This window comes from Amphiura filiformis, chromosome 1 (assembly GCF_039555335.1).
Source record: "Amphiura filiformis chromosome 1, Afil_fr2py, whole genome shotgun sequence".
NCBI lineage: Eukaryota > Metazoa > Echinodermata > Ophiuroidea > Amphilepidida > Amphiuridae > Amphiura > Amphiura filiformis.
In genome coordinates this window covers 43764656-43779288 of record NC_092628.1, presented here as the reverse complement: position 1 = coordinate 43779288, position 14633 = coordinate 43764656, and the positions used below count along the sequence as shown (strand labels likewise).

General features: G+C 35.4%; 1 protein-coding gene across 8 annotated transcripts in view; it reads left to right on the top strand.

Moving 5' to 3' along the window:
* The window catches only part of LOC140147474 (kielin/chordin-like protein), a 72867-nt gene extending 61247 nt beyond the window's left edge, over positions 1 to 11620 (top strand). For 6 of the 8 annotated variants that reach the window (XM_072169264.1, XM_072169269.1, XM_072169257.1 and 3 more), the window contains 5 exons: positions 131 to 274; positions 1167 to 1301; positions 7276 to 7437; positions 8692 to 8793; positions 9536 to 11620. In XM_072169264.1, the coding sequence (XP_072025365.1) occupies positions 131 to 274; positions 1167 to 1301; positions 7276 to 7437; positions 8692 to 8793; positions 9536 to 9561 (569 nt within the window). In that variant the 3' untranslated portion in view covers positions 9562 to 11620. The remainder of the gene's footprint in view (positions 1 to 130; positions 275 to 1166; positions 1302 to 7275; positions 7438 to 8691; positions 8794 to 9535) is intronic. The other 2 variants (XM_072169285.1, XM_072169273.1) reach the window with 2 other exon arrangements.
* The last annotated feature ends 3013 nt before the right edge of the window (positions 11621 to 14633 follow it).

The window sequence follows — 14633 nt, the reverse complement described above, 5'->3', positions numbered from 1 at the left end:
GAGGTACATTATGAATACAACCTTTATGCACATTTTGGGCTGTAGCTCAGAATACAATTTGCTGACTTTACGAGCGGTTTGTGATGGACGGTCACATTTTACAAACCGTCTCATATCTTTTACATTACAGCCTGCCCGATACATGTATGTACCCTGGAGTACAACCCACAGTGTGGAAGTGATGGAGTCACCTACGGTAATCCATGCTTCTTATACCAGAAAGCTTGTGATGATCCAGCATTAACATTAGCTTATGCAGGAGAATGTAACACAGGTAAGGTGTAAAAGTACTTAGAAACTTCTGTTAGTAGCACTATATAAATCGTTGGCTGTATATTAGGTCACCGCAAATAAACAACTTTTTTTAGAGAAAATCAGGTTTGAAGAAATGCCAATATAAAATCCGAGTTGTGTAAATCAGACATTCATTATATTTTATAATTGAAGTGAAATTTATGTAGTAAACTAAATAAATTTTATCTTTATAACTTTTAAAAGAAATAAACACAAACTATTACCGGTACTGGGAAATTGAAAACAAAATATACAAAACTATACGTCACTATGGAAAACACACAAACCACAATACCCTAATCTAACGCCAACCTTACACCGGCCTTCATCGCTGTGTAATCTCTATGGCGTTACTTTTCGTTGGCTTCATTCCATAGTCATGATAGTGGCGTATTTGGAATGTAGTGAGGTGTACATTTACTACACGTGACATGCAATGTTTTTCATTTTTGCCAATATTTCTTAGTATGTTTACTATTATAAAATGTGTATAAAAAGTAGCATATGGTCGATACGCCACTATGGAAAACACGAAATTTCAGTTTAATATAATTATTGTTTAATTAGCTAATTTTGACTGCTGAGAATATCATTTAAAACATATGTGCCAATTAAAAAATCACCATACACCACTATGGAATAGAGCCGACAAAATATTACCATTGTATTATATCAATTGTGTATAGACCGAATCCTTGGTTGCATGTGCTATAGCGTGACTTCCTACCGATGCCTGTGTCCTAATGCTGTATGATTTTATAGCGCATGCAAGCTAAGGTAATGTTGTTTATTCATACATTTGTAAGCTATTTACAGTTTGAAAAACAGGTAGACATATCTAAAATTTGTTTTTGCATAATATTACACTTCAGGTGTTACATGTGCTCTAGTACGATGCGGATATGGAGCCTCATGTATAGAATCGTCTTCTGGGCCTATTTGTGTGTGTCCAGATGGATATACTGGGGAGCAGTGTGATATACCCACGACGAAGGAACCTCCCCAAGGTTAGTAGAGTCATCATGAAAATGATTGATACCTTAAAATACCACTCTCCATCTGACCATATTTGGTTTAAACAAAATGGACTTTCAATATATTTTCACATTAGAGCGTTTAATAATATCATTAATATCATTAATTATAAATCGTTGAAAGGATGTTAAATAATATAAAAAATGGCAACCCCGTGAAATAAAATTAATAATTTTGTCACACATAGATGGTCATTTGATTTTAAAAACAATAACCAAGGTAAGTTGGATGGTGTTTGGGCCTTTACAGAATAGCCTCATATTAAAGCCATATTACAACATTTGCTGAGGAAGACGCCCTCACTTCTTTTTTTACACGATTAAATATTTACTTTATTAAACCAATATACCCTGCAAAAAGCAAGACTGTAGGTGCTGTAGTTTTGTCAAAATCCGAGATTTTGAATAAAACGCCGGATCCGGTGCTTTATTATTACGATGGAATAATATTAGTCGAACGCATATATGATGTTCATAACACACAGTACGTACACGGCGTTCGGGACGGTGATATACACAACAAAGGGTCGTACCACAACATGACCGAAGGAGTGGTACGTATTGGCGACATGTGCGCTGGTAGTAAATTCCAATTTTCTTTGCTTTGCCGTAGTTGTTCGGCTCAAAAATAAAAGGGATATGTCTGACAGTAAAAGCTAACATTTTATGGCAAAGAAATGCTAATCTATTTTGTTTGAAAATGTTATAATATGGCTTTAAATGCAGTTACATTTTGGATTAACAAAAAATCTTATATGTTAAGGCCTACATGCAAAATTCGAACATTCGCTAATAAATTCGTATCCTGGACACATGTAATGCAGTTGATTTGTTTCTTTTCACATCTTATCTTAGCCTGTATTACATACAAAATTATTCAATGTTTTGTTCTAATGCACCATTGCAACATGTTCATGTTCTGGGTGTTTTGGGGGCACCCGCCTTAAGCGGGCGCACCTTATTGGCATGACTTTGTGAAAAGCTTCTAATTTCACTCTTGCTAGATTTACTTCGCAATGGTTTTGCTAAAATTATGCCCAGCTTAGAAATAAAACCACAATTTGCTTGGATTTTATTTTATTATTGTTTTCTGATATGCACGGGATAAAATCTTTTGTGCGCAAGCACGGCGCAGGGAGAGTCTCCTAATTATTGGAAGAATTTTGAAAATTGAAGTCCCAATTGAAAGCATTTGGTGCACCATTTTCATTATTATCAGGAATATAATTATTGATTCAATATATTAGAGCAAAGAAGCAAATCAGTGGTTAAAACAAAACAAAAAGCCATTTTCGGCCATTTTCCTAGTTTAAAAAAAATTCAGATCGTGCCCCTATGACGCTAAGCCCCTAAGTGAGAAGCTTTTGCAAAATGAAGGCCCAGTTTACCATTTTGGTACTGTTATTGTGTACAATTTTAGTCTGAAAATGCCCCAAAAATTGGTGAAATGAAGGCCTAATTAAAGTCATTTGTTGACAAGTTCTCATTCTTATTAATATTAATTGTATAAATTATTCCTGTAAACATGATTCGTTTTGAATAATTCCAGTGAAAAATGATGTTGTACTACTCACATTTTAGTGACGTTTCACCACTACACTGGTGGTTTCTTCAGAGTGACAACTCATCACATCTGACTGCTTCCTTTTATAGGCAACAGGAACCGTTGAGGACGTGATGAGTTGGTCAAAGACGTTGTTGAGTGAATAGACCCCCTCGTCCTTGTGTTGAGTGTCTTTTCCTTTTCGGCGTAGCCAGATGGCTGAAAGAATGATTTTGTCAGCTTCCATAACTTTTGAGTCGATGTATATCCGGGCTGGAAAATTGTGCAAAATGAAGGTCCAAATGAAGCCATTTGGTGAAATATTTTTACACTTTTGTAGGGTATAGAATAGAGATTTGATTATTTATGTGACACACATGACATTATGCGTTTGATTAAAGTTAGTGGGATGCCTACTATGTCAAAAGAGTGGGGGGCACTGACTGCCTGGTTCTGCCACTGATGAACCAGGTGCTGGGGGACTTTCAAATCATCCTCGCTAATCTGATGCTGAAATTAGCGGGACAAATGAGCACAAATCGCTCAAAAGATTACAATTTTTATGCTAAAATGACCATTTCGTCCACATTTCCAATGTTCTCCTTTTTTGTGAAAATTTGAGGGGGTTTGATCGAAGCCCTCAACACCCCCCCCCCCGGCTACGGACCTGCACAACTCAAACAATGCAGTTTCAGATCACAAGATTCTGATTCTGGTTAATACCTAACCACCGTCATCTTCCATGGTATGCAAGTATTCCCAGCAAGTTTTGGGCTACACATCTGAGATCTCCTAGTTGATATCAGTCAGTGCTCAATTAACAGGGATCAACTGAATGAAGTAGAATCAAAGAGTACCAACTCCATCATGGCCTAAAAACTATAATACTTAATACCTTGATTTTGTAATGTTTGGAATACTTAATTCTAACATATGAAAGAGAAAGATAGACTTTCACAAAAGTCTGCTCAACAACAGTGGAGAAATTATGGATTGATGACTATGACTGTTTAGCGGAATAATTATAACCACGTCTTAACTAAGTCCCACCACAAATGGATAAATAGATATTTTACATTCACAAAAGTTGATGTAAAGCAAACAGCGATGAGGAAATAACGCGTTCAAATAATTGCTTACAGTATAAGCGTGGCCTTTTCACAGTTTAAGGTTCAAAGTGCATTGTGGGTAATACGCTCATCTAGCTCGGGAGATAAACATCAAGGGCGAACTTCGATGATACATTAAAGCATGTGAGATGAGATGAACCCAAAATGATTGTGACATGTTTGGTCTCACTTTGGTGGTTGTTCCCACCAAATTTCTTGAACATGCAACAATCTATGGTGATTTGACCCAAGATTACCCGAAATATCCCCAAATGAACTTGAAATTATTTTGTTGACAACCATATTATATGAACCTGCAATAATTTTTTGCGGTTTGACCCTGGATGACCCCCAAAAATAACCTTGACATTTATTGTCTTGCTTCTGTGGTCATTCCCACCAAATTTCATGAACATTCATAATTTCAACAATCTTTGACAATTTGACCGCAAAAGACCTTAACATTTTTTGTCTTGTTTTAGTGGTCGTCCTGCAACATTCCATGCCAATTTGACCCTAAAATGACCGTGGCATTTTTGTCTTACTTAGGTGGGCGTTTCCACCAAATTTCGCGAACTTTGAGGTTTTGAGGCCAATACTTGTTCGTTTTCAGCCAAATATGATTTATTGCACTTCTTGTATATTCCTCAATCTCCTGTGTGAATTTGGCGACATTTGGATCCAAACTGACGGAGCCTATCAATAGGTATGTCACAGTGGCTGCACAATAATTCTGCTACACTGTGCATGCAAGCATAACAGTGAATTGAAAAGGGCGCGCTTCAAATTTGGCCATTTTTAGAAAACATCCATGTCGATAAATGAATTTCTTCATATGCTTCATTTGTCCAAAATGTTTGAATTTTTAATATATGGTGTGTGAAGCCTTTCCGAGGCTAACATCGGGTCCCCAAAAATTAAAAATTGTTTTGTTTAAGAGCTACTGCCTGTTTTTATGGATTTTTGAAGATCGCTCATAAATCAGTAAATATAGGCCTATTGAAGTAAAGGAACTACCCCCATTTAGCTGAAATACTAATCTTTCTTAGCATGTAAATTAATTCCGTCGACAACGAATGAAACACTTCCCTAAAACCAGTTGAAGCAAAACATTAATCAATGATATTTTTAGGGAGTAATTTTCCAAACCACAATACCTCTAAGCCATTGTGTGTGTCCAAGGCCATACTATATTTGTATACGCGGTACAGTAAAATGGCTCTTCCTTTTACCGATTGTCCACCCATGTTAATCCAGATGACAAAATGTTAATTTAAAGTCTCATTGCAACTGAATTGTTATTTTTACTTTTCGGACTTGGCTTTGAGTAATGGTGACACATACCATGTTTACAGTCAAAATGAAAATTATATTCCAGACACCGTCAAAATGTCAAACTTTTTATTTTTTTGTATTGTTTTTAAATAATTAACTGCAGTTCATTTATTCAACCTCATAACAGGATCATACTTTAAAAATTATGATGAATGAACAGACGTTTATTAAATATTGAAAAAAATCCAAAATTACTCATGCCTAATAATATCATAAATACATAATTAGCTGTAATTACCTAATTTGCATAATTAATTACTTTTTGTGTATTTTTTGTTATTAATTGAAAGAACTTTATATACATATGTGTGCAAAAAAACCCGCACCTTTATATCATGTACGGTTTTCTATTGGCATCAATTTTGCATATTAATTAGCTGAACTTCGTCATTTTTTGAGATTTTCAAATTAAAATTTGTCTGCAGATTGGCCGAAATTGCTAAAATAGTATATTTGGTTAATTTATTATAATTATTCAATGATAGATTTTTTAATTTTGTTTTCTGTAACGAAGTCAGGAAAGATAGGCATTTAACATGTGATATTTAAATTAGCGCTGCTTTTTCAAGCAAGCGTCCAAATATACCTTCAAAATCTCGAAATGTGCCAATTTTGTCATTACAGCCATTTGTGGCAGGATTTCATTCCATCTACGAGCATCTTTAAATTGACACTACATCACAATGCATTGACCGATTTCAATTCTGTTTTTTGATTTTTGATGCTTTAATAAAGCTCAATAATGTAGGAACATTAAATAACGTGTTTCTGCTGCGATTATTTTTGAGGTGATATGCCTACTATCAATGGACATAGAAAAAAAATCACACACATATAACTTTTCACTATTTATAGTAGGACTTGGGCAAAAACGTAACAGTTTCGCTACAAATTCAGATACACAAATGATATACTTGCAAGTAAGCGAAGGAACCAAACTACCCAGCAAACACAAAACGTTTTCGACATAATTCGCAATAGGTTATAAAAGGTTATCAGAAAACGTTTAAATGTCGGGTTATATAAATGGTACATTAATAGTATAAAACGTTTTCATAACATTAAAAAACATTTGTTGGTAATTTACTGCACAGCAAACACAAATGTTTTACAGAAAACATTCAAATGTTGGGTTATATAAAGGGTATAAAACGTTTTAATAACATTCCAAAAACATTTTTGAAAACTTGGTACAAATCATTCTAAGCAGAATGTTATTTTGGGGTTGAATAAATATTTTGCAAAAAATGTTTGCCCAAAATATTTACAATAACGTTTTTAAAATGTTTTCACGACCTTTACATAACCCGACATTTTATTAAAACGTTTTTAAAAAAACATTTTAAGAACATTTCTGTGTTTGTTGGGTGCAAATATTTTAACATAATGTTATTTAAGTGTTGACAAAATATTTTGCCAAAAGTGTTTGCAAAAATAGTTTACAATGACATTTCGAAAACATTTTAGAAATATTGTTGTAGTGTGTTTTCATACAAAACGTTTTAAAACGATTTCATGACCTTTATATAACCCGACATTTTAATGTTATTAAAACGTTTTTACCTAAACCAAAACCCAAAATATAACTTATTTAAAACGTTTCAAAAACTTTTTTGTGTTTGCTGGGTAGCTCCAGTACCAATCGTGTACCCTAGCTGTATGTGTTGGTATAATCATGATGTGCGGGTAGTATATTTTTGTCAAATTTAACGTCTTAAAATATTCTCTGTTCTATGAACCTCCATTTGGCTTTTTGTAATTTGTTCATTTCCGTATTTGTATCAATTGTAAATTTTTATTTTCGATCATATGTTCACATGTATATCCATGCCGGGTATTCATGTCAAGTTGTTTGTTCCACAGCCCCCTATACACCATGTATATCCAAGTTTGGTTTAATTTACACTGAAATAACTTAAACTTATTGGAATTTTCACTGTGTTTGCGGTCTTTTAAACAGATATTTGTCAACAACGCTTAGATTCTGGACCATGCAAAGCTCTATTTCAGCGTTGGGGTTATGACAGTCAGCAAGGAAAGTGTGTCGAATTTGAATATGGAGGGTGTGAAGGAAATCAAAATAACTTTAATAGCCTAGTTGAATGTCAACAAAGATGTGAAGGTAAGTTCTATTTTGGACCTATAACCCCGGCCAATTTGAACCATTTGTATTTGGTTCTCATCTTAACTCTGCAATATTGTGCTAATTAAACATGTCAATGACCTTGTTCACATTAGGAAATAGCTTATTCAATGAAGATCAGTTAGATCCAAAATCCAATGGGACAAAGTTTGAAATTTAGAAATCATTTGCAGCACAGAATTCTGGGAAGACATGGCGCCCTCCAAATTGGGCAGGTAACCAAACCTTGATAAAACATGATCTGAGTGGTCCAGAATTGCCCAGGAAAGCCCAATCTTTTATTAATCTACTTGATGCTTTGTTTGTTTATCCACTCGAAGCAATCATTTAAATTCCCCTCTGGATGACCTTTGGCATCAAGGGGCCGCACGTGGTACCACACACGGTTCAAGCCCCAGCTGTGCCCAAGGACTGTATGTGCACTTGCCTTATCCCGATCCATGCTCGCTCTTGCAGGTATTTTCTAGTTTGCTCCTGCTATCAAAAACTTCCTTCACCCAATGGAATTTGGTGAGCTGCACTGATAATTGGTGAATGTTACAATCTAAGCGTAGTAGATATGTTTGCGCTGGATCTGATTCTGATGATTCACCAGTGGCAGGGTGATCATAAACCAATGCAGTCACTTAAGTTTAATGTGGACACAACTGCAGTTTCACACCACCAGATTCTGATTCTGCAATACTCCACCAGATTCTGATTCTGCAACTACCGCCATTACTGATATACAAGTTTCCCCGGCAAGTTTCGGGCTACAAATCTGAGATATCCTAATTGATCCCAGTGTGTAGGTGACCCAAAGAGTACCAATTCTGTCATGTTGGCATGTTGTTCATCCCTCCAGATGTAGTGCACTACGCGCCAGACAAACTTTGATTCAACGTATACGGTTGTTTGTATTCTGAATGTAACATGATGTGCCCAAAATGGGCACAAAGCACTAGTGCATATCGCAAATCTTTGTAATGTCAAGAATAAAGATGCCAATTAACATTAATGCTAACCAGGCCCGTACGCAGGATTTCATTTGGGGGAGGGGGTGCTGATTTTGAAAAAGTGGACTTTTTTCCAAGGGGGGGGGGGGGATTTTGTGAAAAGTAGACTTTCTTCCCAAAAGTGTAAAAACTTTTCCAAATTTGGGGGAGCACCCCCCGCGTACGGGCCTGATGCTAACCACTATGCTTGCTATTTGCTAGAGACCTAAAATTGATGAGTTGTTTTCCTTTTTTTCAGATGACAATGTCATAGATGACATGAAGTGCATTGTACAAGTACTAAAAGATTACTACAAGGAAAACGAGAAAACCCTACAAGAAATTGCCAGCTGTTATCAAGGTAATAGTTTGTTCAGAATATGATCTTACATTCTTATTCAGTGGGTGAGGCTTGCAAAGAATTCACGTAATTTGATTGGTTTTCGGGTGTATATATCACAAAATAGTGAACAGTTATATAAGACAGCGTACACGTCTGATAATCCGTTCGCGTAATACACATGTGCGAACTAGGAACATGGTTTGGCGAGGATGTTTGTGATGGCTTCGATCCTGCGCACAAGTATAACCCTAACCTAACCTTAAAACAGGGTAATCCAGAATACGCGGATTTAGGGATTCTGTACTGGAAGTCAATTTGTGCCGAAATTCCTTCCCACAATGCAATATGGGTATTGCATAACAAAGAATATTGATTAACCTCCGAACTGTATCTATTGTTATGCAAAACGCTTATTGCATTGTGGGAAGTAATTTTGGCACAAATTGACTTCCGGTAGAGAAACCCTAAATCCGTGTATTGTACCATTATACATGTTATATGAATACAGGGTGCGCAGGGTAAACCTGAAATATACCGCCACTACCAATCAATTACAGCAGTGCAAACTCATGCTATGTGCAAATGTGGTAGATGAGCATGTGTGAACTGTTCCATCGCATAGGTTGCACATGATTATGCGGACGTTTATGCCACATAATCCCTCGCTACATCACACACGGAGTCAGAAGTAGGCTGGTAAATAACTAACAAAGTACTACTGATGCAAGTTTTAATATTAATTTTGTCATTTCTGTTATAGATATTTTTGCGGACATTCAACCTTAAGGCCACACCCACCAAAGATATTTGACATCTAGCTACATGGATTTCTGGAATTAAATACACAACTAGTGCAATAGTATAAGGCCATATGTTATAAGCTGGTATGAAAAAGAGTTACACTTTGCAAATTGAGAGAAAAAGTCACCAATTCTGATTTAAATGAACAAAAACTTTTATTCTATATGTCCAACTGACATGAAGTAAACATATTTAAAAAAAATGACTCTATAAGAATGCAGAATATGTTATCAAGGACGAGGGATTGGACTTCCAATCATCCCTCGTCAAAATATACAGGGTGACCCAAAACATGTATATTAAATAGTGGAAAAAAGGGGTTTAATTGGCAATTCATTAATAATTAAGTTTAGATTTGTGCACAAACTCTACGGACGATTAGCACTAATTAGCACTTGAATCAAACAATTAATTAATAAGAATTTGGTTACAAATGATATTTCATCAGGCAAATGAGTTATTGATTGTAATACCTGTGAATTTTGTGACCCCCAAGAGTTTTTACTAAAACCTTTTCCAAAAGGCATCATATTGAACAATTTGAGTGTAAACTCTATGGCTGCTCCCCTACCAACTGCTCCCCACCTACTCCACCCCTGACTATTTGGACATTTGAAGGGCTAGCTTTTTATTTTTCATCCAAATGAACTGGGTTTTTTTAAATTTAGAAGAATACAGTACTTGCAATAAAATGATACATTACTTCGTGCAATAGGTTAAGTACTTTTAACTTCATTAACCCCCTGAGCACTACCTGCCGATCTATCATTGCCCCTGATTGGTCAATTACATGATATCTTTACTTTAATCACCAATCAGAATGGAGCTTTGCAAATAATTCATCCCAATTTTATTGCGTGGTGAAATTATTCTTACAATGTTGCTGATTGGTCCAATTGATAATGAAAACTTCTTTTTGGCCAATCGGCAGGTAGTTTTCATGGGGTTCTTAAGTTGATGTTTGAACACCAAAAAAAACCCCACTATTTGACCAATTCACGACATATGACCATAACTAGAGAATATTTTCCTAACCATAACTCTAAACTCTAAACCTATCCAAAAGGGTTAGGGATATTCTATATTTATGCCAAAAATATTAATGTACATTACATCTGTTGCATTAAAGCCATAATAATGTATGATCTTTTTAAATGGATTTGGTTAATTACTTGCAATGTTGACACATGTCCCAAAATTTTGAATTAATGTCGTAATTATAAATCCCACAAAAGTAGCCAAGGTATAATACTTGGTTTTCATTCAGTTTACTTCAGTATTTTGGATTAAAATGACCAGAAAACCTTCCTAACAGTTGTTACTAATATTATTTCACCGGGATTATTTCATACTTTTTGGCAAAGAATTCGAACGGCAAAATTAAAATATGACAAATATTGTACAGATATTATGGCTTTAATGTTGCATATACATGGGTGCTTATGCTATTCAGTATCAATTTGGGCTATTTTATGAGGCATTCCAATTTGGCAGTGATAAAACTGTATATATTGCTAACCAGGCAAAATGGGATGAACAAAGAAGTTTGCATCATGGTAAAGAACTTTTGAACAACTTACAGTAAATGCCATCACAATGGTAATTTTGGTAAATATAATCTCATAATTGAAAAAAAATATCTTTGGCGATACATACATACTAATGATTTAACTTTAAAAAATTCAAATCATTATATAAAATCATATATTTGAAACATCAAAAATCAATTTTGGCAATATACATGTTTACTACTGATTTTACTTTAAAAGCATCTGAGGTATAAACAGTACTAGCAATACATGCATGAAATTATTATTTTCCTTTGATCTAAAAGATATTATCTGCCATCAAAATTATTATATATTATTTAAAACTCTATATATACAATTTGCATGCGTTCAAAGTATCATTTAATAAAGCTAAGAAAAGAAGTTGCATAATTCAACAGACATGTTCTTGAGACGGCTGAGTAGAGAAACTTAATTCCAATGTATAGTTGGTAAACATGAATTAAACACAAGAGTGAATTACTCTGAGGAACAAACTACTTTATTGACACTGTGTATTCATGCTAGTCCTATAGTTTGCTAGTCTTAAGATTTGCTTGTCGTCAGGTTCACTAGTCCTATATAAGGTTTGCTCATCCAAAACAAAGATTCGTTAGTCTGACAAATAAACTACCATGGTCCGATTTAAATTTGGAAATATATTATAACAGCTATTAAATGTCAAACTGTATGAGTAGTAATTACAAAAACATAACCTCAAATAACCTTTGACCTCGGTATGCGACCTTGGATGCCACCACCCCTAATGCAGCTATGGCCCAAGTTTAATATAAAATTGGATTGATTGAGCCCATATTTATTGGTCGAGCTATGGTTTTAAATACGTCTCGTCCAATATTTTAAAACTTATAGCGACACCTATAAATATTGGGCGTAAAGTATCCAGTTTTATCATTTGGTTCCAATATTTTCACACACTCATCAAAACATAATATTACAATGGCTGCCAAAAGTTGACCTCAAATGACCTTTGATATCAGTACTCATTCATGAGATACAGCATCCGGAGGTACGTAGGCCTACAGTACAAAAACAGTATGCCTCGTGGCGGAGGCATAAAAAGGTTCATAAGATTAAAAGTTAGGTTGAGTAATTGTTCAGAAATACTTTGGTGGGGCAACTTGGACTTTTTTGACAACCTTCTGTAAAATCTAAAACGTTTTGACCCCCCTTCAAGGGATGCAAAACGTTTTTGCTGTCCCCTTTTCAAATAAGTGTTTTTGTACATAGTGTGCATTTGACGCAGCCTACCTGAAAAGATCGGAAGTCATACAGACTGTAACAATAAAAATTATACAATGAAAAATTTCGCTTCTCAGAGCAAAATAAAAGAGATCATGACAACAATTTTACATGCAGTGGAATCAGTAACATCTTGGCTAACAGAAAAACTTTACATGGTTTCTCTTCTAGTTCGGGCTCAAACGCTAAGCTCAATTAACAAAACGTCCAAAACGAGTTGGGCCATTTTTTACATTCTCGCGCATACATCAAGCTTGCATTGCCTAAAATCGACTTTCATGATTAGCAATTGCTTTTTTGCTGTTTAGAAAAAAATAAAAGGAGTCATGGCATAAATGAGATGTGCAGTAGAGTCTGTAATATCCCGGCTAACAGAAAAATTTACTTGGTGTCTTTCCTAGTTCAGGTTCAATCGCTATGCGCAATTTTACTAAATCGCCCAAGTGGTCTACTTTGAGTGGATAGGATGAAAATCTATCAATTGTAATGAGTATGTATAGCTTGATTTGATTAAAGTGAATTTCAAGGGGCAAAATCAGAAACTTTAAACCCTGCGGGATTGATCGGGGCATGCTTTAGAAATTATTGGGTTACATTTTTTACACATTGATTAGTATTTCTTCTTCATTTAGATGAGAAAGCGTGCCAAAAGGGTTGACATTTGTCAATGACCAATTCAGATAACTTCTTTTAAAGTACAGTGTTAATGTGGGACTTTTACTGTTCTATGTTCAGATATGATGCTATCCGCTCTGTGGTGTAGGGTTTGAATTACACCCAGTTTATGTTGGACAGGGTGATTTGATTGGAAGTTCATATACTGATCTGATATGGGTCGGTTTCCTGTAGATTTTTATTTTTAACGCACCTTCCTGGATGAATTTATGCTTATCAAGAAAAGCTAGCGATCTGTTTTCCTCAACTGTGAACTTGATGTCAGGATTTAATGAATTTAGGTGATCCTCCGCGTATTGTTTCTTTAGCTTTGTATGGGTATCGTTGAATAACGGAACCACCACAATTGGGGTGGGAGCTGATCTTATGGCTTCCTGTTCTATTTTGTTCCATATACAATTTACAGACGATCAGGAATACCGGTGACCCCATAGCTGTGCCATGAATTTGTTGGTAATATTCCATTGTATACAAAGCTGGTACAATTTAAACACACTTCGAGGAGTTTTGTAACATACTTAGCTGACAGGCGGGTCCGATCACTAAGTATATTATCATGTTCCAAATGCGCTTGAATAATTTTCAATGCTTTAAGAGCTGTGACATCATAAGATCCTAAATTTCGGTACTCCTCAACATTTTATTTCTTTATTCGCTGAGCGAAAACCTGGGAGTTGGCAACGTGGTGTACTGTGTTGCCAACAATTAATAGGGGCTAAAATGTCAGCAAGTAATTTTGCAGAACTATGTGATTGTCCCGACGCTACTCACGATGGGTCTAATTAGCTAGCGGAATGTCTTTCTTGTGAACTTTCTGCAACGCGTAAAATTTGAGTGGAATTTTGGTGGTAGGATACAACTGCCTATATTAATTAACTATATTAAGCAAAAGAATTAAGGTAGCAGTTGTGTTCACCCCTGTATATCTAGACAAATGTGTCAAAATTAAAACATGCAGCCGATGCCTGTACTCTTTAGGTCTGATTTAAGACCTTATTTATTGAAATTGGTTGAGAATTAAAGAAATGGTGATCTAAAACCTAATGAAGAAACGAAATCAAAAGTTGCACTTTTGTGTTCTAATCAATGAAAGCACGACGTTAGTTTTGACGTGCTAAATCAATGGAAGCACGGCGCTTGTTTTCTTGTTCGCGAACGCTTTGTGTACAACTCAATAGGGCATGCAATGTAGCAAACTGGAACTTTTAAGTTGGCATCTTCCTTGGGTTTTTGGATCGTCGTGTTTTTATTTCTAGAACAATTTCAACAAATGAGGTCTTAAATTCGAGCTAAAAGATGCATCTATTGGCTGCTTGTTCCAATTATGACATATCTGTCTTTGTTTAGGATATACAGGGGGTGAACATAACTGGTACCTTAATTTTTTGGCTTACTGTATGTTGATCGATGATATCACCCTCTTTCTCAATGTCTTAAGGTTAGCCGAGAGTTTTTCATGCGCTTGATTTCAGAGGGGCGTAAGTTCATAACAGAAACAGCCATGCAGAAAATGAACAAGCGTACTGGGACGTAGGCCTACTTACAATAGAATATTGATCCACGGTCAAGACA